We start from the raw sequence: 22911 nt of genomic DNA, 5'->3' as shown, positions 1-22911 counted from the left end.
ATCTTTGCTGAAATTCTGCTTAAGTAAAAGTAAAAGTAGCCATCTAAAAATCTACTTGAGTAAATGTTACTTTGTTACTTTCAATTACTTAATGTAAAAAAAGGACTTGTCAATACAGCGCTAGTTGTTTTTATTCAACTTTTGGCAGTATAATGTACAAACTCTGTTCAGACCACCCCATAAAACATTTTTAAGCACAGTCGGCCACAAGAGTACCAAATTCTGAATTGTATGGTAGAACTCAAACATTACAATAAAAAAGATGGCAGAGGGGTAGTAGCCTTGTGGATAGTTTGGAGGAAACCAGGCGCCAATCACCAATCCCATCCCTGCAGTGAAGCATGGTGGTGGCATCAAAATTCCATGGGGATATTTTTCACCCGCAGGAACATGGGAGACTAGACAAGATAGAGGGAAAACGACGATTCATCTTTCAGCAGGACAGTGTCTTCAGGACAACTCCGTGAATGTCCTTGAGTGGCCCAGCCAGAGCATAGACTTGAATACGATTGAACATCTCATGGAGATCTTAAAATGGCTGTGCACCAACAGCAGAGGTGCTGCGAAGAGGAATGGGTGAAACTGGCCAAGGATGGGTGTGCCAAGCTGGTGGCATCATATTAAAAAAAGACTTGAGGCTGTAATTGCTGCCAAAGGTGCATCGACAAAGTATTGAGCAAAGGCTGTGAATACTTATGTAGATGTGATCTCTCAGTTTTTTTATTTTTAATAAATTTGCCAAAACGTTTTTTGTACAATGACGTAGTGGGTGTTGTGAGAGGAGAAAAAATTATTTAATCCATTTTGGAATATTAGAATAAAGTCATGTGCTGGACCATATATTCTGGGATCAACAGTAACTTTTTACTTATTTAGTTTTTTAAGACCTGTAATAAAACCGCAATAACACATCAGCGTTGCCAACCAACCCACCTTGTGCAGAGTTGGTAAGCGTGCATTACAACTAGTAGAAAAAAACTTCCCCGTAATGTAAAGGGAAATTGTTCGTAGAAATTAAGATTTTGATGTGAGCACGATGAAATCCGAACGAGTTTTATCAAGTGGCATTAAAATAAATGTAGCTTTTTTCATGCTACGCTAACAGCGCACAATTAGGGCTTAGGTATATACTTCACTGAACGTCAGGCGATGAAACAATTATTTTCCAGCATTTGGTTTGAAAGAAGAATAAATATTCTCAAGCGATTGTGAATTATAGTATTATAATTGTACAGTACAGGCCAAAGGTTTGGACACAGCTTCTCATTCCACGTGTTTTCTTTCTTTTCATGACCATTTACGTTGGTAGATTCTCACTGAAGGCATCAAAACTATGAATGAACACATGTGGAGTTATGTACTTAACAAAAAGTGGAGACCTGGCCTCCACAGTCACCGGACCTGAACCCAATCCAGATGGTTTGGGGGTGAAGCTGGACCGCAGAGTGAAGGCAAAGGGGCCAACAAGTGCTAAACACCTCTGGGAACTCCTTCAAGACTGTTGGAGAACCATTTCAGGTGACGACCTCTTGAAGCTCATCGAGAGAATGCAAGCGTGTGCAAAGCAGTAACCAGAGCAAAGAAACTAGAATATAAAACATGTTTTCAGGTATTTCACCTCTTTTTGTTAAGTACATAACTCCACATGTGTTCATTCATAGTTTTGATGCCTTCAGTGAGAATCTACCAACGTAAATGGTCATGAGAATAAAGAAAAGACGTTGAATGAGACGGTGTGTAAAAGCGTTTGGCCCGTCCTGTATATTAGAGTATTATCGTGTTATTATAGTAGAAGGGAGGGGCGCCGAGCTGTACTTCTGCTTTTACTGCTCCGGTGTGGGGGCAGCTGTGCGCCGGACGCACCTCTCGTGCTCGTCAACTCGGCAAAAACCGGTTTCATACCTGGCGCGCCTTCTACACAAAAACACTTCCTTCCTCCTTCCGTCCTTCCTCCTGTCCTCTCCTGTCCTCTCCTGTCTTCTCCCGTCCTCTCCTCGCCGGGCCGACACTTGGCGGGCATGGCGCTGGACGCTCGCAGCGGGGCTCCGAAGTTGCAGCTGAACGGCACGAACGGACGCCGCAGGCACCGGCCGGTACGTCTTTCGGTAAAAAAAAAAAAAAAAAAAAAAAAAAAAGTTTTATTCGCGTGAGTTTTCACCCCGAAATGCTGCTTTCGTTTGAAACGCGCGGAGTTCCACGCCCGCGACCCGTGGACCACGGCGTCTTCACGGCCTCCATCTCTGTTCCAGCCCGGCGGCGTCAGGAACGGCGCGGCGGCCCAGGGGAGGCCCAGGAACCGCTTCGAGCAGGCGCCGCTGTACGTGGCCGTGTTGACGTACGTGGGCTTCGGGATCGTCACCCTGTTCGGCTACTTCAGGGACTTCCTGCGAGCGCTGAGGCTGGAGAAGTGTCACATCGCTCAGGAGAGGCAGGAGCTGAAGGTGACGATGGCACCTCGCCTCACATTATACACGCCTGAGAGCATTTACCAGACGCCCTTATCCAGAGCGACTTACAATCAGTAGTTACAGGGACAGTCCCCCCCTGGAGCAACTTAGGGTTAAGTGTCTTGCTCAGGGACACAATGGTAGTAAGTGGGATTTGAACCTGGGTCTTCTGGTTCATAGGCAAGTGTGTTACCCACTAGGCCACTACCACCCACAAGTTAAGACCCTTTGACACATTCAGTCAGACCAGGTGAGGAGCAGGACGGAACACGAAGCTGGAATGCCTTTTGTGCTCCTCTGTAGTTATTTAACACACACAGAGAGAGAGAGAGAGAGAGGAATTGTCCAGATTCTTTCAGTGTGGTTTTGTCCCCATTAAAATATACTTCAGATATATGTTCCTTGGGGAACCATCAGAACAGCTTTTTGTACAGTACAGAACCAGTTCGTCTAAGCTGCAAAAGAAAAAAAAACACCTGTATGCCATATATCGATCAAACATCGAGTTACCTAACGAATTTCTTTATTTTAATGAAACACTGATATTATGTGTGTGGAGAAAGAGACTGAGCAGCGATGCGGTACTATTCTCCATCTGTAGACTATTGCTTGTAGGAGATCATTCATTAGTTTACAACCTCCAGATCTTATAGCACACCTTTTTAGAACGTGCTTCCTGAACTACAGTACGGGCCAAAAGTTTGGACACACCTTCTCATTCAATGTGTTTTCTTTGTTTTCATGGCCATTTACGTTGGTAGATTCTCACTGAAGGCATCAAAACTATGAATGAACACATGTGGAGTTATGTACTTAACAAAAAAAGGTGAAATACCTGAAAACATGTTTTATATTCTAGTTTCTTTGCTCTGATTACTGCTTTGCACACTCTTGGCATTCTCTCGATGAGCTTCAAGAGGTTGTCAACTGAAATGGTTCTCCAACAGTCTTGTTGGCCCCTTTGCCTTCACTCTGCGGTCCAGCTCACCCCAAACCATCTCGACTGGGTTCAGGTCCGGTGACTGTGGAGGTCAGGTCTCCACTTTTTGTTAAGTACATAACTCCACATGTGTTCATTCATAGTTTTGATACCTTCAGTGAGAATCTACCAACGTAAATGGTCATGAAAATAAAGAAAACACATTGAATGAGAAACTTTTGGCCTTTACTGTATTTCAGAGTTACTTTTGTAGTTTACTTGTTGTTTTTAGATGAAAAAACTTTGACTAATCAATTTGACTCATACTTTTGCTGATGTCCAGTGACACTGTCATTCAAATCTGAAAGTGAAAGAGTTCAGCTTGTTACCATCTCATCTCGGAAGCAGACCCGTAATCAGAAGGTTGCGGGTTCGAATCCCGTTCCGCCAAGGTGCCACTGAGCAAAGCACCGTCCCACACGCTGCTCCCTGGGCGCCTGTCATGGCTGCTATCAAGGGTGACGGTTAAATACAGAGTACACATTTCGTTGTGTGTGCTGTTCTTTCTGTGCTTCACAATGACAGTCGCTTCACTTTCACTTCATACAGAAGAAAATATTGCTTGAGTGCTGTCCTGTAACTCTGTAGTCACGGCGCGTGTGCTGTCACAACAGGAATTTGTTCCACTTTATCAAGATTTCGAGAACTTCTACACCCGAAATCTCTACATGAGGGTCCGCGACAACTGGAACCGGCCGATCTGCAGCCTCCCTGGCCCAGTGTTCGATCTGATGGAGAGGGTGTCAGATGACTACAACTGGACCTTCAGGTACCGGACACTTTCCACCACAGTAGCGATTAGCCTCCCTGTCGAGGTTTCATAAAGAACCACGGCTCACTCCTAGCAAATCATTCAGCCTAATTATGCAACTCACTGTCTGTGGGAATATGAAACCTAGACATGCAGATGAAGGCCAGACCTGAGAATTATGCCACATAAATCTACATCAGATAGCTTTATAATAATTTAAGCTGCTTATGTATCTTAAAATGTGGCCGAGCGAAACGAGAGCTTCTTCTTCCTCAGGCTAACGGGGAGAACCTTGAAGAACGTCATAAATATGGGCTCCTACAACTACCTGGGCTTTGCAGAGAACAACGCGCTCTTCCTGACAACCGTTGCAGAGGCCGTGCGCGGTTACGGGGTGGGCACTTGCAGCACCAGACAGGAAATGGGTGAGCGCTTGTGGTCGTATGTGAAACACCGACACGCTTTCTCGCTTCTGCAGCCAGAAACATGGAGTAAAGTGGTTGGAACTCTGCACAACCACGTTGCAGCCATCTCCCTGCACATGCAATGCCTTTTGTTTCGCATCTGGGCCAAGCATACGCAGTAAAATACGAAAGTAACAAGCCCACCGCCTGCAATATGCAAGTTCTTGATATTTAGAAACTTCAAGTGCGAGATGCACTGGAAAATAAGGCTGTTTTTTCAAGGCTATTCAAAAAAGTCGAACACAAAGTGTAACACAACGCCGCATTTTCAGGTATATTTTTAGAAGGAAACCTGCACGAGTTATTGTTCATTTGTAATTTTCTAGATATAAATGACGCACATATAGGCATGCGTAGCGTTTGCGTGCGTGAACTCAGATGACCTGATTTCTCTGTGTTTGATGTTATCGCGACGAAGGCCTGGAGCTCCCTGTTTACAGGCCGGTGGCGTGGTTTCTACCAAACAAGTCTTGTGTATTGTAGTAAAGCACATGCTGTGTGTGTGTGTGTGTGTGTGTGTAACAGGATTTCAGATGCTTTTATCAAGCGCTTGTTAAACGCGGGAAGAACGTAGTATTCGATGACATCGCATTATATATGCGGATTTTTAGTAAAAACGCGGATTTTGAAATTGCTGGGATCTGGACGATCCCGCAAGCCTCGGTCCCCCCTGAACCGCCGACACCCTTCAGAAACATGAAAACGGCGCCACGCGGGGAAACGAGAGGCCATATAGTCGTCCGTCGCAGCGCGAGTACAAAGTCCCCCCGCGCCCGCCATCTATTATTCATTTGGTGGGGTTTTTATTTATTTATTTACTTATTTATTTATCTGTCTGTTTGTACCCCCCCCCCCCATCCTCTTTTTTTCTGAGGGCGCTTCATCCCGGCTCACTTGGAATGCGGAGATAAGTCGTAACAAGCACCCCCCGGGGGACTTTATTAAGCCTCAATTATTAATTAGCGCAGCGTTTCTGTGGGTCTGTGTGCGAGCGGGTGACACTGGTGTTGGACTCGGGGCCGCTTCAGTCTGACGAAAACGTACGTACTCGGCACATCCTCAGGGTCTCCTCGCGAACTTTAACGACGACTTGACTCCGCTTGTTTGTTTTTTTGTAGGCGGGGACATTTTGTTCGCCGCAGCTCGTTTTTACGAGGGCGTTGGAGGAGCCCGTGTCAATCATTCACCGCTGCACGTGATGATTAACAGGGTGTCGGGGCTTGAAAAGGAGTTTATGGATTTGATTGACTTTTGCACATTTGAACCCTTGGCGGCTACCGTGTCCATGTCTTGGTTTATTGGTGCACTTCCGGCCGCTGTTACAACCCACCAGGCTCGTTTGGCAGGGTGACACGGCTGCGGGGAGGGGAACTTATATTTTTATTTCAACAATAATGAAGTATAATGGAGAATAATGGAGGAAAGAGTGAAGTGTAGTGTAGAAAGTATAAAAAGATAAAAAAAAAAAAAAAACAGCATCAACCAGACCTGACAGGAGAGAGGGAACAAAAAAAAAGAAAAAAGAAAGACCTGTTTGAGGGGCCAATATGGCCGATTTGGTGATTGCCGGCACCAGTGGGAGCTGATATTTGGTGTGGCGTCTTCAGAACTGTGCACATTACACATCTTACTCAATACCTTTACCCAATAAACCGTGCATGTGTGTGTGTGTGCTCAGGGTTAATGGTTCCTGTAGCAAATGCTGTATTAAATGCCTCTACTTGCTGGCTGTTCTCCGATTGTATTTAGGAAACATCTTATGGAGTAAATTTGTGTATGTTTGATGGGCTCCAGTGAAGCATTCTCAACTGAAGCTCACGTTCCAAGTGCTTTCACATTTGCTTCTGCGGACCCGTCTGGCTTGTAGGACGGGTGTGACGTGGCCCCAGCTGATTGCCAATAAAGGGGCCAAATCTCCCCGAGGCAGGATTCAGTCCAGTCAGGTTTCAGACGGCCTTGTGGGTCCTTGCTTCTGGGTTGGCCCAATGGAGGGGTTTGACTGGGAGATGTCCTCCGCTGCTGTTCCCCGGAGGACCGGGTGGTGCTAATACAGGTGTTGGCGTGGAGCTCAGGGATTTCAGGCAAATACAGCCTTAAATGAATAATTCTGTCACCTTCCCCCGGGGATTATACAGGGTTGATGAAACATTACACGGGCATTCTACTCATTCTGCCAGGTCCGTGCTAATAAGTCTTTTTTTTTTTTTACTGAGCATATCATAAAGATGATTTGATACAGTAAATGTAACAGAATTGCAGAACTGATATACTATGTGGTTTTTGTTTGCACATTTTTCAATTAAAACGAATAGCCTTTTTCCAAGGAAGCCAATCCCACTGTTCATTTCCACCAAACAAGAAGGCAGGCAAAAAAACAGTCAAAACACCCAGTCAGGATTGGAGTGAATTGAATTACACACTCTTTACATGGCTGTCGAGGAGAATTATGGGACGGGGGAAGATTCCTCAACCGACTCCTTCTCCAATGCGTGTGTTTTTTCCTATGCAGGTAACCTGAGGATTCATGAGGAGCTGGAGCAACTGGTGGCCGAGTTCCTGGGGGTGGAGTCTGCCATGACCTTCGGAATGGGCTTTGCCACCAATTCAATGAATATTCCTGCGTTAGTGGGCAAGGTGTGTTTCAATAATCACAGTATTTCGTTCAAGCAAGGACTGATCTACATCTGCCCCATTCTATATGCATTTGTTTCATTAATAATCTTCTGTTAACTTGTTACTTGTTATCCTGTTTTAGCAGGATAACACAATGTCCCACGAACTAGCAATCTTTCAAATGTATTGATACATTGATGTTTAAAAAATTAGGTACATGCTTGATGAGCACTTTCCAATTAATTCTAGTCAGTGTAATCATAGCTTTTGGAGACTGCAAGGTGGCGAAATCAAATCTGGTATGCTAAGTAACCTTAATTCCACCCTGTAGTTGAAAGAGTCACTTTGCTGGATGTGTATGAGATAAAATACACATTGTGCCTTGCCGGAGAGCCAAAAAGCAAGTAAAAAGGGGCTTGCGAAAAGGAAATGACATATGACTATAATTATTGTGGCCTGCTTGTTTTTGGTTTATTGTAGCGTAAAATGTCCACAGTGGCCGCAGCTGGTGACCAGGTTACCTGGGTAACAAACAGTGTCCTTATGATTCTACTGGTGCCGTTGCAGGGTGCTCCGAATGGAGAATTTACCTTTTGCGTGTACAGTGCAGAATGGAACACAGCGTTTACATGTTTACAGTCACTGAATACAGAATAGGGCTTTGCAAGCACCCTCTGAGAAAAAAAAAAACGTCAAGGCCAGGCAAGCTCGTGGCACCAGTAATCATCTCTTCTTCCAGACCCTCACTGTAAATCCACAAACTGCAGCAAACGCATTAATTGCAATTATAATGAAAGTAAACAGTAGCTGTAGGGGAGTGATGGGAATTATTCACTGGTGTGGACAGCACAGTACTGGTGGCGAAGCTCTGGGGGCGCAAGGCTGGGGCATGTATTTACTCCGCGGCCTCTGCTTTTGGCACTCAGACCTATTTAGGCGGGCGCAGGTGGCCCCGGGTGGCTTGGCGATCAAGTCGAGTGGACGGGAGCGGGTAGAGTGGCGAGATGGCGGCGATGAGACATGGGTGTGCTGTTCAGGGGGGAAGCCGGTTACCCCCGGTTAGTTGGATGCCCTCTGCCGCCCCCTGGAGGCAGTATCCGTGCAGCAGTTGGCTCCTCTGACACCAGGCAGAGCCCGGGCTGTCCAGATTAACTGTGACAGCTGCTGTTATTGTTGGGAGAGGCCAGGCAGCCCGTAGGCCAGACTCAGATGCTCTGCGTTCGTGAGGCATTCGTCAGGGTGCCGCTGTTTCGAATAGGCTGCAGAAACAAAACACTTCGGCTGCCAGCGTTGTGCTGCAGGGGAGAATGAATGTACCTGCTTCACTCCGTGTTGTCTGAATCGTAACTTTCATGGGTCAGTGACACCCCTCGGTGCACATTACTCAATCCATGAATCCATAATTTATTTGCACTCGGCACTCAGTGTTGTGATGAAGTCTGTAGTGCCATGCCTGGTGTAATACAGAGTGCGCTTTTCCTGCAGGGATGCCTGATCTTGAGTGATGAGCTCAACCACACATCGCTCATCTTGGGAGCCCGGTTGTCGGGGGCAACCATCCGCATATTTAAGCACAACAGTGAGTAAAATTGTTACCGTTTGAAGTATTCTGCTCATGGATGGATGGATGGATGGATGGATGGATGGATGGATGGATGGATGAATTCATTATTGGACTTTGTTTATATTTGAATCACACATTGAATCATACATTCATAATGTGTGTGTGTGTGTGTGTTAATTTTACAGGAAATAAAGATAATTGAGACAATTAACACATGAATTCTGCAATGAATGAAAGATCAGGCAGTTTGTTGTATGAAAAAGGCACAAACGCTCAATAATCAGAGTTTAAAAAGCCACCTGGTTATACCATGTGACTGCTTTGGGAAGTGTTTGCTGCTAGGTTTTGACAGCAATACAAACCCCTCAGGCTCCAAAATGTGGGTTTTTAATAGAGACATGCAGTCAGTTTTAAGTGATTGGATAGAGTATTGATAGTTGGGATAGTAGATTTTGGATATAGTTTATATAGTTTGTACATACTTTGGAGAGTTTATAGAGAGATAAAATGACTTTTTGAAGATTCATGAGACTGAAGAGAGAAGGATAGGTAAGAGGATGGAGCCAGCAAGGAAAAGGAGGAGGGGGAAATGTTATTTCTGAATAAAAATGAATAACGTCTTCCCTGTTCTATAGATCGTTGTCTAAGCTACACAAGCATAAATAACTTGGCATATCATATGATACTACCACATATGTGATAAAAAAGTACTTGACAATACATATTTAAAAATGGTTAAGGATATAAGATTTAATTAATTAAATGTAAATATTGACAACAACAGGCACCAAAATATATACAGCCAATCAGAGATAAAAGCCAATGTATAAAAATGCATTATTAGCTGGTGATGGTGAATGTGCATAGGTAGTTTATTCCATAGTCTAGGAGCTGCAGCTGCAAAGACCGGGCACCCACACATTTTTGGTCCTCTGCATTTAACTCATCACCCTGAGTGAGCAGTAGGCAGCCATGACAGGCACCCGGGGAGCAGTGTGTGGGTACGGTTCTTTGCTCAGTGGCACCTCAGTGGCACCTTGGATCGGGATTCAAACCGGCAACCTTATGATTACAGGGCCGCTTCCTTAACCGCTAGGCAACCGCTGACCCACCATTCCTCAAACCCATTGGTTCAAGGGGTTCAATGCCTCATGGAGCTTCATCTCACCATCAATATTACTGAACAAAAAAGAAAAGGTGCAACGGGCACAGTCTCACGTATGAAGGGTTCTAGTCACTCGCAACGAACGAGCGGCTGCTTGGGGGATTAGAAGCCATTCACGCCTGTGACTCAGTGCCATGGGCACCTAGGCATCACAGTAGAATTAACCTATATTGGTTGACTTCTGTGTCTCATTGGAATCCCAATGAGACAAGTTATGGCTGCCAGTAAAAAGAAAAATGACTCCGTTTCGGCTTTGTGATACTGCTCTCTTTTATGCATTGTAAGAGCCTAGGCCTGGTCAGTGAAAACACTGATAAAGACTTTATTCTGACTCTCTTAGACTCTGCTGCTGAAAAATCTTGGCTCGATGATGCGAAATACGACATTTGGATTTAAAATTTTTCCCAGATGTATTATATATTACGCAGATAACATAGGCAAAATGAAGGTGCCGTTTTCACATCAGTGAAAGTGCAAATTCTTTATCTTTGAGAGACTAAGAGCTGTGGAAACGTCCACCCCAATCATTTATATAATCAGAGAGAGAGAAAAAACAATAATAGCCTTGTCTCTGCACACACTGTTCTCAGCTCTTAGATTAGGGTAAATGCCACCTTATCTCAGTGCCAGATCTCTCCACCTGGTGCACAAGAATATAATATTGTAGCCCAAGGGCTCCTTCTGCCACAGGTAAAGGACAAGGAGAAAGAAAACAGTGGTCCTTCCAGTCCTTTACATATGTTGGCAAGTCAAACCTCTACAGGACAGCACACGTCTCTAAATCTCTTTCAAATAACAACTCGGCTCATTTCCTCCCTCCAGTCTGGGTGAAATTTTGTGCAATATTCAGATTTCTCTGGGCTAGAAACATCAGAGTGAAAACTGTATACTGCCTGCATGAATATGGAGCAGTCAGAAATCTTTTGCAGTAGGAAATTAAAACTAGGCCTGAATAATTCAGCACAACAGGACTACAAAACGCGATAAAAGTCCTGTCCTGAGCATCCCACAAGCAGGGTGACCCCCAGGTTTCTTTCGCACGGTCATACGTCACTTAGAGCAGAGACGTTCTGCAGATGGCAAAGATCTTCGGAGATGTCTTCTGTCCTTGAAACAGACTGACCATCCAGGTCAAAGCTGTGATCCATGAATGTTTTTGTCAGAGTAGAAGAAGGCAAAGTTTAGGCTGAATTGGTTATCATGAGAAGTATCACAAATATTCTCCATGGTATCTTGTTTCTGACAGTGTTAATAACAATCAAATATAAAAATCTAATAACAATTCTCTATCATCATTATCTTCTTATATCAAGTTATTTTTGAGCCATTGTGCTGTATGGCTTCACTCTATCAAAGATGATAAAATCAAAGATTCGATTTAGAATTTATATTCTTTGAACTCTTGTTACTGGCAATATGATCAACCAAGTTAATGTTTAGTCATCGGACATGAGTGGCCTAGCGCATAAGGAAGCAGACCCATTACCAGAAGGTTGTGGGCTCGAATCCTGAACCGCCAAGGTGCCATTGAGGTCCCCTTGAGCTGAGTTTTCAAGTATATTGTAATTCTCAAATATTGAATTCATCTTCAAATATAATATATTATTATTACATTGAATTAGCTCTTAAATGCACAACCAAGTCATGCAGTCAGTATTCAGTCTTTTCCCACTGGGCTGCTGGGACGGGGAAAGCAATAATTGGGGGGACGTGAGGCACCCAGGGCCTTGCAAAAACAGCCCACATTTCTGAGGATGAGTGCACAGGCCAAGCTGATGTGTAAAATAGAAACGCTTAAATCAGAGCTGCCAGCTACTAGAAGCCAGAGTCAAGGGTCACCCAAGAGCCCAAGCTGCGGCTCCTTCAGCCTTCACGCCACGCCATAGAAAAGCACACACACCCAGACCACACCGTACCAGTCACCGCGGCAGTCACACGGCCTGCCTAACCCAGATATCAGTACAGCTGTCTGATTGCAGCAAGATCAGGCTACAAAAGGGCATTTGGGAGTGTCCGCATGTTGTCGTTGCTCTGGCTGGATTTAACCATTTCCTCCCAGCAGAGGATCTCTTTGATTGCGTTTGTCAGTAAATATGTTTATCATATTTTTTAGCACTTGCCTGATTGGTACTCCAAAAGCCACCATGTTACGGCCAAAACCGAACCTTACTCCTGCATGTACGGAACCGATCGGGCAAATGGCGCGGATTGGGCACTGTAATTGTATAGCCGGACCAGGTAGAATAAAAAATTTTAGCAATGAAAAATTTAATAATGAAAAATTGTGAAGATATTTCTCCTGTGTCTGATCTTTAGCGTACACAGCTCTTCCTTTGACGAACCTTCTCATCCTGTTTAAAGAGCATCCTGCAGGTTTGTGTTCTGGAAGGGCCGTGCCTGAGTAATGGGCTGAACTGGTTTGTCTGCAGCAGTTAAACAGCAGATGCTGTGGGCCACAGGTGTGGTGAAGATGCACTATTTACACCCCAGCCTCTGATTGGCCTTTTTGTTGACGACAAATAAGCAGAGCAAATACACATTTTGCATCCAGTAGTTTAATTTGCATATCATTTATTCTCAAATCACATCAAGGTGCAACCGGACCATAAAATAAACGTGTCTGTCGGGGAGCATGTCTACCAAAACTTCATATCAAACATTATTTTTAAAAATGCTCATTGCAAATGCTGATTGCCAGACCACGAGCATTCAACTGTGATGTGGTGCAGTTCTGCCACCTGTTGGCCATTTAGTGTTACTTATCATGCGTCACCTCAGCAGTTGCTGTGGATTCAGGAGTTTGCATCATGGAGAACAATAAGTGCTTCTTCTTCCATACCTAGACTTCTGACGCCAAAACAGACATTGATTAGCCAGAGTGCACCGACGCGTTGCTTTCTTTAACTTGTACAAACAGCCCAGCATTCCTGCCAGCCATCAGCTGGAGCATGAACTTCCTGGCGAGGGTGTGGGCGTTGTTTGTTGACTGCGTGGGGGTGCGCAAAGCTGCCGCCGGATGAGGTTAGTTCATTAGCACACAGTGATTAGTGTCTCCATTATCAGCTGCAGATTGCGGGTGGAGGCTTCCATTGTGCTCGGACTGTGTTTGCGGAGGGTGGATAAGCTGCACTTCACCTTTTTCTGGCTGAGCAGAGGGTTGAAACTCGACAGTGATGTCTGATATCTCCTGCGAAAAAATCATTTCTATTTCATTTTCTTGTGTGTTTGTGGGGACCTGAATGTCATACATTTTTTTAAATAGACAGAGTGGGGTTTGTTTAAGGATTAGAAAACACCTCGTGTTGAGTGTAAGTCTGTGTTATGTTTGGAGTGTGTACTACGTGTAGTGTGTAGTGCTTTGTCAGACTAATGCTGCACCCCTGTGCCACCATTAGACATGCAGAGCCTGGAGCGGCTGCTGAGGGATGCCGTGTGCTCCGGGCAGCCTCGAACCCACCGGCCCTGGAGGAAGATCCTCATCATGGTGGAGGGCATCTACAGGTCAGCCCCGCCCACCAGGCCTTGCTTCCTCTCTTCCTCACATCACAACGGGGCAGTGGTAGCCCAGCGGGTAATCAGAAGGTTGCCGGTTCAAATCCCGAGGCACTGAGGTGTCACTGAGCAAAGCACCGTCCCCACACAGTGCTCCCGGGTGCCTGTCATGGCTGCCCACTGCTGACTAAGGTGGTGGGTTAAAAGCAGGGGACACATTTCGTTGTGTCACCGTGTGCTGTGCTGCAGTGTTTCACAATCACTTCACTTTCACTTTCCTGTATCCCTCCAGGGCCAACTGTTTTCAGCCTTTTTTTTTTATTATATTATGTGCCCAATTTCCACCTAGTGTGGGAGCCATTTGTGTGTGAGTGTGTGAGAGAGTCAGAGAAAATGGACATGTAAGAGCCATTTCAGAATACAGAATAGGTTAAGTTCTGACTGTGTATGTGTGCGTTTTCAGGAACTGTTATTTTGTGTGTGTGTGTGTGTCTCCACACTGAGAGATTCAGTAACTCTGACCCAGCGTCTCCTCATTAGCCTCAAATAAGAGCCCAGTGCAGCCTGGGAGATTGATTTTGCACCACCTCTAACAACAGCAGAGCATCAGCGCTTTTTCCTCTCCACTTCGCTCGCCTTTATTTGACATTATCTCCCTTCCATCTGGCCACTCCCGTCTCTTCCTCCGCAAATTCATCTGTTCTGTGCCTTTTTTTGTCTGCTAATCAGCGGATTTCACCTGAGACCTGAGAACATTTTCCCCATCAGAGCCTGAAGGCTTTTTACCGTGGCACTAATTCAACAGCTTAATTCGGCCCATAACGAGAATGGCTTTTAAGCGCAATTAGCAGCTAATTCACCTGTTGCCTCACATAGAATTTCCATCCGCGGCGGAGGCGTTGGAGCTGAAGTCAGCCTTGTCACGCTGTGTTCACGCAGAGGCGGCCAGCTGCCCGTGGGAGCGGGAGGAGGGGCCATCGATGCTCTCTTTGAAGTCAGATTGAGTTTTTGAAAGTCCTTCGCCTGGGTGTCATGTGCATTATGTGCTCTGTGGAGGTGCTTGCTTAGTCCTTGGTGCAGCTTTTGGGTGGAAAAGTCCTTAAATGGGCAGCTGTGGAGGAAGGAACTGATAGCAGATGGGACTGGGGCAAAGGTCAGTGGCCTTAGGTTGTTCTGTCTCTGGCATATGTTTCTATATCACAAGATGTGCTCTTTTTTTGACAGTGTATTCATTTATGTGTACATTAATTCTGTTAAATCATACAACCCTCAGTAAGGGTTCAACACTCAAAACAGGATGAAATTAGGAGGTTCAACAACAACATTTATTTCCTTTTTAGCCCCAAATCACAAACCGTGTATCTCACTGGGCTATTGACAGGAAAAAAACGGGAGAAACCGTGGGAAGAATCGAGTCAAAATTGAACCCCGCTCCAGCGTAGCGTGAGCATGCTGATTGTTGATTTGTTCGAGGAAACAGTCCAATAGGTTAAAGAGTTAAAGCTGGTTTTAAATAATCCAACATGGCGAACTGGACATGTTTGAAGGCCCTGGACAGTGCCTCTCCTCGATTGATGAGATTTGGTTTACACGATCAGCAGCACGCCGAGAGGTTTGTTAGTGTCGGAACCCAGCTGACAATGGACATGGAATGAGCTTCCCTCTCAGTCCCCCTAAAACACCACGTACACGTTATATACACCAACGTGCAACATATACACGCGTGTTTGTGCTGTGTCCTTTATTACAGCATGGAGGGCTCGCTGGTGTGTCTGCCAGAGATCGTGGCCCTGAAGAAGAAGTATAAAGCCTACCTGTACCTGGACGAAGCCCACAGCATAGGCGCGTTGGGGCCCACAGGTCGCGGGGTCATCGAGCTGTTTGGGATGGACGCTAAAGATATCGACATTCTGATGGGCACCTTCACCAAGAGCTTCGGGGCTGCCGGTGGCTATATTGCAGGAAAAAAGGTACCGTTCCTCCGAATGTATCTTTTTTTGGTGCTAGACTAAAATGTTTTATAGTATTATCAAGCCATTCATTCACTGAACTTTTTTCGATCGAAGGGATGCAGACTTCATTACATGTTCCATGTCAGATTTCGAAACATAGCGTGCTTTTGCTTGGCGGAGAAAGTTTCAGGAAGAGTTGCAAGAGAACCGCCGATCTGGCACAGGACTGCACCCAAAAGACTTATTAAAAGTGTTATTGAAGTGTTATTGGGAACTGTTCAAGTGTGGGAGTTTAAGCGAGCGAAGTGAAATGATAAAGTAATGCAGAGGAGCGCACCGTGCCACGTCTTTCCGAATTCAGGTCAGGTGCGTAGCTCCCTGGCGAGATCTTTTTGCCCGTAAATTAAACTATTGCGAGGCAAGTGGGTACAGTGAGCGGCGTCAGAGCTGTCAGTCTCCGGTGGAGATGAAGCTGATATGGGATTTCTTTTTAACAGGAAACACCTTGCCACACACGCTCAGACGCTCTCTCTCTCTCTTCGTCGCGGGCCTGCATACGAACCCACATTAAAACCATCCATAAGCAGAAGCAAGGCGCCCCTCCAAACATCAAACCCTTTCCCCACATCCGTCATATGTGCTACAAATGTCATTTGAACTTTTCGTGATTTTTTATTTTTTTTCATAACCGCATCACGGACGTGGCAACCGATGATGAAAATCTGCAGCACGTTGTTTAAATTATCCATCTTCAGAGGGACCTTGCTGGCACAACAAGTGGTTTTAATAAGGTGGTAGGTCTGGTGGGCGGCCAGAACCTTGTTGTGGTGCGGCTCTCCAGATTTTCCTCCCCCCAAAAAATCATAAAAACGAATAAATAAAAGGTAGACTCTTCATCAAGCGAGTGGAATATGACGAACATGACATGCTTTTTTTGTCTTCAGTGCTTTTCAGCTGAAGTTGTCCTGGTAAAACCGGGGTACCACAGTAAACGCTTTCGATCAGGTTGCCGATATGTGGACCTGGCTCATCTGAGGAAGAGTGTGCCGCGTGCTTCGATTTGCGTTCCACACCCTCAGCCAAATGGCAGATGTCGGACGGATTTCGGACGCGTTCCCTTAACCGGCTTATCTCCTCCATCTCCCTACAACCCAAAGCACCGCAAATCTGCGGCCCCCTAAATGGAAACACATGTTTGTTTTTATCCCCCCTTCTCTCCTTCTTCTGGAGTGTTTCCCCTGCTCAGATCCCTTCATCCGCACATCTGGCCGAGGGGGGAACTCTGCCTGCCTCTGCTGGACACAGATGGCAGAAGATGGAGACTCAGGGACCAGGCGCTGTCTTGCAGCTCTTGTCATCACTCTGGGACTCTGGATGGTTTTGGGATGACGTGCGACCTGGTGCTATGAGAGCGTGCAAAGCCCACATTCTACGTCTGCTAAATTCTGTACATGTAACTGTGAGGCCTGGTTCAGTAAAGCCTCACCCCCTCTGCTTATGCCTTCATTTAGTTTACCTTGGGGAAATAATGGTATATAATGATGAAGATCAGCGTTGGTTTCTGTCTGTGTCAGTGTGGTGAAGCGGCATGTGGCGTCTGCAGCTTCATAAGAGTGTCCTCTAGTGGTCATCTTATGGAAATAGAAAAAAAATTTTTGATGGATATTTTGCTAAATTATGTAATTCCGCAAATTAAGCGTTCAAGCATTAAGTGGCTAATTTAGAGTTCAACAGTAAAAACTGGATAAAACAAGATGGTCCACAGCTATGGTTCCTAATCCGTTCCTAAATTTCGTTGAACCGATCGTCTAATCATCAGCAATGCATGGAATGACTGCCACAGACATAGATTATTTGCAGATTATTTCAAACCATAGAGTGGTCACTTCATCTCTGTTACTGTGCACTTATTTTTTTCTGCATGTGCAATTCCCATACCCCCCTATTTGCAGGTAATATTCCTAAAGTAACAAGTGTGTTACTTAACAATAAAAAAATGATTGAAAATGCAGGGCTCACAAACCACCTGTCTTACAAACATCTGACACTTCTGCTAATGACGTATAACTTGTATGTGTCTGTGTTTCGGTTTTGTTTTAAGGAGCTTGTGGATTACCTGCGCAGCCATTCCCACAGTGCTGTCTACGCCTCTGCAATGTCCCCTCCTGTCACTGAACAGATCATCAGGGTCATAAAAGGCATCATGGGACGGGGTGGCACTAATGAAGGTTAGCATTAGTGCACAGAAAATAATTCTTAAAATTAAGTTCTTCCTCTGAAGTACCACATTACATTACTGGGGCAGTGGTGGCCTAGCAGGTAAGGAAACTGACCCGTAATCGGAAGTGACCCATGTCCCGAACCGGCAATGTGCCGTCCCCACACACTGCTCCTGTCATGGCTGCCCACACATTTCGTTGTGCTGTGTTTTTTCACAATGAAAGTAGGGTGGTAGTAGCCTAGCGCGGTGGTAGTAACACACTCGCCTATGAACCAGAAGACCCAGGTTCAAATCCCGCTTACTACCATCTGCCCCTGTAACTACTGATTGTAAGTCGCTCTGGATAAGGGCATCTGATAAATGCTGTAAATGTAAATGTACAATCACTGCACTTTCGCAAACCAACCAATGTCTAACTTGAAAGAACAACACAGACACTAAATAGAGACATTGCCTCACACTAAAGGTGCACCAACACAAGCCCTCGCACTGTAATGAGAGCGAGCAACTCACCGCAGGGGCTGCACCGGCCCACAGACGGCCCCCGTGGCTCCCGAAATGTGCTAACCATTACGGGGGTCCGCTTGGGAAGAGCGCGGCATTCTGCGGCGTGCACACGTGACCCCGGCCGGGGAGGAAATCAGTTTCGCATGGAGCAGCGAGAGACCCACGTTTCACCGACAGCCAGCGCAGGAACAGACCAGAACGTTAATCACCCCGCGCAGGTCTGGTCGGCCGCGTAGCCGCGTGCGTCGACTGCAGCATGCAGCCGCGTGGGCCGATGGGGATCAGGTTTTTTGTCGTGGGTCATCGGAGGGTTAAGGCTACTACTGATTGGCTCAGAGTCTTCACCTCTGACTCACGGCTACTGGAATGGGTGGAAAAACAGCACGATTTCACCAGTCCTCACACCTCCGACTAGGTTTGATAAATGGTGGTTTATGTTTGCAGACATATGGGGCCGTGTTTCAAATTTGTGGCATCCGCCAACATACTATTAGGAGTATTAGGTGAAAGGGAGGAGATGGACGCCGAGTGTGTAATGTAGACACGGGGAGGTTTAAATTGGCCAGAACGAGGAGGCAGGGCGAGCGAGAGGCGGGTGCATGCTCCGTCAGGTCGACTTTCTTTCGCTGTGGGTTTGGAACACACGAAAAAGCACCGCCTTTTAACCGCCTGGCAAACAATCGCATGGCGCAGCTCCGTATTCCTTTCCACCTGCTCATCGCGCACGATGTCCAGCATCTGGAGTGACTCGCTGTTCTGCAGGGTTTGGCATGTTGGAGGAGTGTTGTTGTGCTGAGATAAGGACTTTCGGGTGGAAGTGTCGCACACGCCCACTTTGAAACACCTGCCAATCTGCTCCCAGGTAATCAAAAGGAAACGGGCCAGGACTCTCACGCGAAAGCGCCCGGTTCCCCGCAGCCAAGGCTCCAGGGAGGTCAGGGGAGGCCGACGTTATTTGTCTGAAATGACCGTGATCGCTGAGCGCGTCTGCCGGCTCCGTTTACCGGGTATACCTGGTATACCTGACCAAGCAGAACCAGCTGCTGCCGCTCCTGGGCTGCAATCACGGCCGATTCGGCGGCAGGACTGAGCAGGGGCCACTGATTGATGGGCCACTGAAAAGCTGGGTCTTTGATTCGATTAAGCAGAGGATGATGTCACGTCCCGCGTTCCTCCCTCATTTTGTCGGTAGGCCACGGGAGTCGTCGATTCTTACTTGCCAATCCACATGCAACATCATGGAAAATCTTAAAGCTTCATGCATGGTATTTTCATTCCACGTAAAGTGAAATATTAATTATTCATGTTGAAGACTGGGACTGATTGCTTTTGAACAACAAAATGTTACCTAGGACCAGCCAAGAAAGGAAAACCAATACAGAACAGTCCAGTTTCCGAACAGTCAGTGCAAAGAAGGGTTGATGGTTTAATGAGAACAAGTGACATTTTTCGCCATATTCACCAGGGATGTACCAAAATGGATTCTTTTTTTTGGCAGAAAACTAAGAAACAGCGAAGATGTTATGTGTGAAATTGCCGTCATGGCCTTGACTGGTTCTCTTGCTCCCTCAGGCCTCCGCAGGGTGCACCGGCTGATGGAGAACACCAGGTACTTTCGGCGGCGGCTGCGAGAGATGGGCTTCATCATCTACGGGAACGAGGACTCCCCAGTGGTCCCGCTCCTTCTCTACTTACCTGCGAAGGTCGTGTAAGTAGCTGCACCTTCATCTGCACTAATCCTGAGTATGGCTGAATGCCTCAGTAAACCTGCTTACAGGGAGCGAGCCCTGAATAACATTGTTCAGATCAGTTTATGCATAAAATGGGGGCCTTCAATGGCCAGTGCAGAAAGAACACCGAGGCCTGTTCAAGACGAGGTTGGCCCGCGGCCACGTTGGATGTTCCAGGGGCTCCATGAGTCGGTAGTGCAAAAAAAATGTGCCATGAGAGGCTCATCCTCGCACGGCGATTCAGACGCTTCCAAAGATAACAGCGCCCTGGCACGGCAACAAAGCCGCCGGCAGCTGTGAGGCCTTTCTGGCCCGGCTCCCCCTCACCACCGTCTCCCCGCTCCCGTACAAAGAACGTGGGGGCGCTCGCCATTCTCCTGTCATTTTTTAGATCGTTACTGCTGGGGTGGAAGAGGGGCTCCGGGGTCTGAATGCAGGGAGCATCTCCAGGATGGAGAACTAGTTCTCACTTATTGTCAGCAAGCGAGGGTATTAACTAGACTGCATTTAGAATATTATGAATGTTTACAGTTGCCGTGAAATATTAGCCGAGCCTCAGGGCGTCATGACTTACCTCTAGAAGGAGCTCAAGCGCCACCAATGCTACAGGTTCCATAGAGAACAAGGAGGTCAGAAATATTTATGGAATAAATTTACCAAAAACATTGTTAATTGTTTATTTTTAGATGCACTAGTCTATTCTCAGTGAATGTACAAGCAAAATATTGTACACATTTCCACCTTTAATTCAGCTTCTAGTACACAAGATCCAATCTGATTGTCTTAGAATGTTGTAGAATGTCATAGTTCCTAAACTCTTCCTAAACCTGTCACAAACAAGTGAATGTGGGGTTAAGACACGGTTCGTTCCCTCAGAGCGTTCTCCCGGGCAATGCTGGAGAAGAACATCGGGGTGGTGGTGGTGGGCTTTCCCGCTACACCCATCACCGAGGCTCGAGCTCGTTTCTGCGTCTCGGCAGCCCACACCAGGGACATGCTGGACAAGGTGAGCCCACACAATCTCCTAACGTTCTGCTCCATCACTTCTCTTTTGTCTCCCTTTCCTTTCTTCCCATGATGCCTTTTTCTCTTTGTGTACATCTAGGTTCTGGATGCTCTGGACGAGGTCGGCGACGCGCTGTCCATAAAGTTTTCCCGTCAGAAGTTCTCTCCGCGGTCAGAACTTTATGATGGTACAGACTTTGAGCTGGACAGCTGATGGGATGAGCGGCCAGTGCGGGGAGAGCTCTGGCCACACGTGCCATTTTCAGGAAGTAGATTTTGTGCCAGTGTGATGTCATGGCACTGGATGCGGTGGCTGTTGTAACAGTGAACATTATTACACCACGAATTACTGAAATCACAAGCACAAACAGAAGAGGAAGAGGATGAACATGATTTATGGAATATATATTTCAAAAGCCCTTAAAACAATTAACGCAGCAAAAAATGGGCTTGATGGGGCCTTTGAAACTGAACTTTTTCTATTTTTTTGCTCTGTTGGTCGAAGACCACCATGGAGTGCGTAGTTAAGAACTGGGGTGCATGCAGCGGTCACATTTGTTTGTTGTGTGGAGATTTACGTCCCCAGTGACAAGAGTCCTGCACTCTTTGCACTCATAATTGGTTACAGTAGCCCCCCAGAGTTCTGTTCCATCATATTTTACACAGGCTTAAACATTTCAGATGAAAACCGTATTTAAATGGTTATGTTAAAAAATGTTCTGCTGTTTAAATCTACTGTCAACCCAGACTTCAGTATCCGTAGAAACTGCACTGCTCAACGTCACACACCATAATATAAAATGTGTTCAAACTTGTCGGCCGATCCGCCTCCCTCAGTTGTTGCCATTTCATATCGTAGGCACTGTGACGCACACACACACACACACACACACACACTTCTTTCAGGCTAAATCTGAAGGTAAGCATGTGGAGTATGCGCTCCATGAGCCAACATTAGCTTTACCCAGCAATTAGCACACGGCTCAGAATTCTTTAGGTGTACAGTAAACATTTGATTAGCACTGGAAAGAATGTCCGCATATAATAAATAAGTCACCATCTGACAGGTGGGACAGGTCTACGCTGGTTTTGTTTTTGTTGGTTTTTTTGTTTTTTTATGTGTGCATGTTATAGGTTTCGTTTTACTGGTGCAAAAGTGAAGGACCGTTTGTGTGAAGGAAATGTTCCAGCGGGTTGAACGATATTCCTGCATTACAGAGATTTTTGTGGCAGTGTCATGGAGTGTGATTCAATGCCTTCATTCAGGATTTAATAAATATGCACGTTATCAATATGAACAGCTCTCTCTTGCATGTAATATCAGCAAACAAATTAATTTTGTGGACGAAGGTAAAATCCTTCATATATACTATGCTAATGAAACAACAAAAATGAAATAGCTATGTTAACATTTGTGGCTGATAGCTCATATAAATCAGAAATCCAGAATTCCTAATGATTTAGAATTAAATATGTCCAGCTTCTGAAAGGTATCTTCATTAATGTTCAGTACCTAAGGTGAATTCATATTCCTTATATGCCTTGGTTCTCATAACAGTAATTGAGTATTTCATACACTTTATATTAGGGATGTTTGAAAATATCGATACAGCAATATATCGTAATATTTTACGTTGTGATATTGTATACAATATATTGTGATATAATCGCATTGTGTATCATATCTTGCCAGTACACTCCCCTACTTTGCATCATGAAACGCTATTTTGTGATAATAAGGAGTATTACACAGAACCGGCCTTTTCCTCAAGCTGAGTGGCCACGGTTGGCCAGCGCAGGGGGACATTTTTCACACTCGCCGGCTCTTTGATCTGCCGGCGTTGTGTTCGGGGTGTCGGAGCTGTTCACACCCGCCTGCATCTTCTGATCACGTTAACCCGTCTGTCGTGGCCAGGTTTGGCCCGCCCTAAACAAGAGCGACATCCTGCACAAATGGAGGAGCGCAGGTCGCTTTCCCTGCGGGTTGTTCCAATCGTTTATTTCATTAATTTCAGAAGAAC

The 22911-nt window shown here is 45.9% G+C and overlaps 1 protein-coding gene across 2 annotated transcripts; it reads left to right on the top strand.

Annotated features, from left to right (window-relative positions):
- The first annotated feature begins 1784 nt into the window (after positions 1-1784).
- Positions 1785-22188, top strand: sptlc3 (serine palmitoyltransferase, long chain base subunit 3). Of its 2 annotated transcripts, none has more exons than XM_028989975.1 (12): positions 1785-2105; positions 2250-2441; positions 4041-4195; positions 4454-4602; positions 7151-7275; positions 8740-8833; positions 13379-13484; positions 15226-15445; positions 17529-17655; positions 19728-19863; positions 20762-20891; positions 20991-22188. In XM_028989975.1, the coding sequence occupies exons 1-12, from the start codon at positions 2019-2021 to the stop codon at positions 21102-21104; spliced, it is 1635 nt and encodes a 544-aa protein (XP_028845808.1). In that variant the 5' UTR covers positions 1785-2018; the 3' UTR covers positions 21105-22188. The 2 variants fall into 2 exon arrangements, with proteins under 2 accessions (XP_028845808.1, XP_028845809.1); XM_028989976.1 differs by having other exon boundaries at positions 1786-2093.
- The last annotated feature ends 723 nt before the right edge of the window (positions 22189-22911 follow it).

The sequence above is a fragment of the Denticeps clupeoides genome, chromosome 8, assembly GCF_900700375.1.
Source record: "Denticeps clupeoides chromosome 8, fDenClu1.1, whole genome shotgun sequence".
NCBI lineage: Eukaryota > Metazoa > Chordata > Actinopteri > Clupeiformes > Denticipitidae > Denticeps > Denticeps clupeoides.
This window is presented reverse-complemented; position numbering and strand designations above follow the sequence as displayed.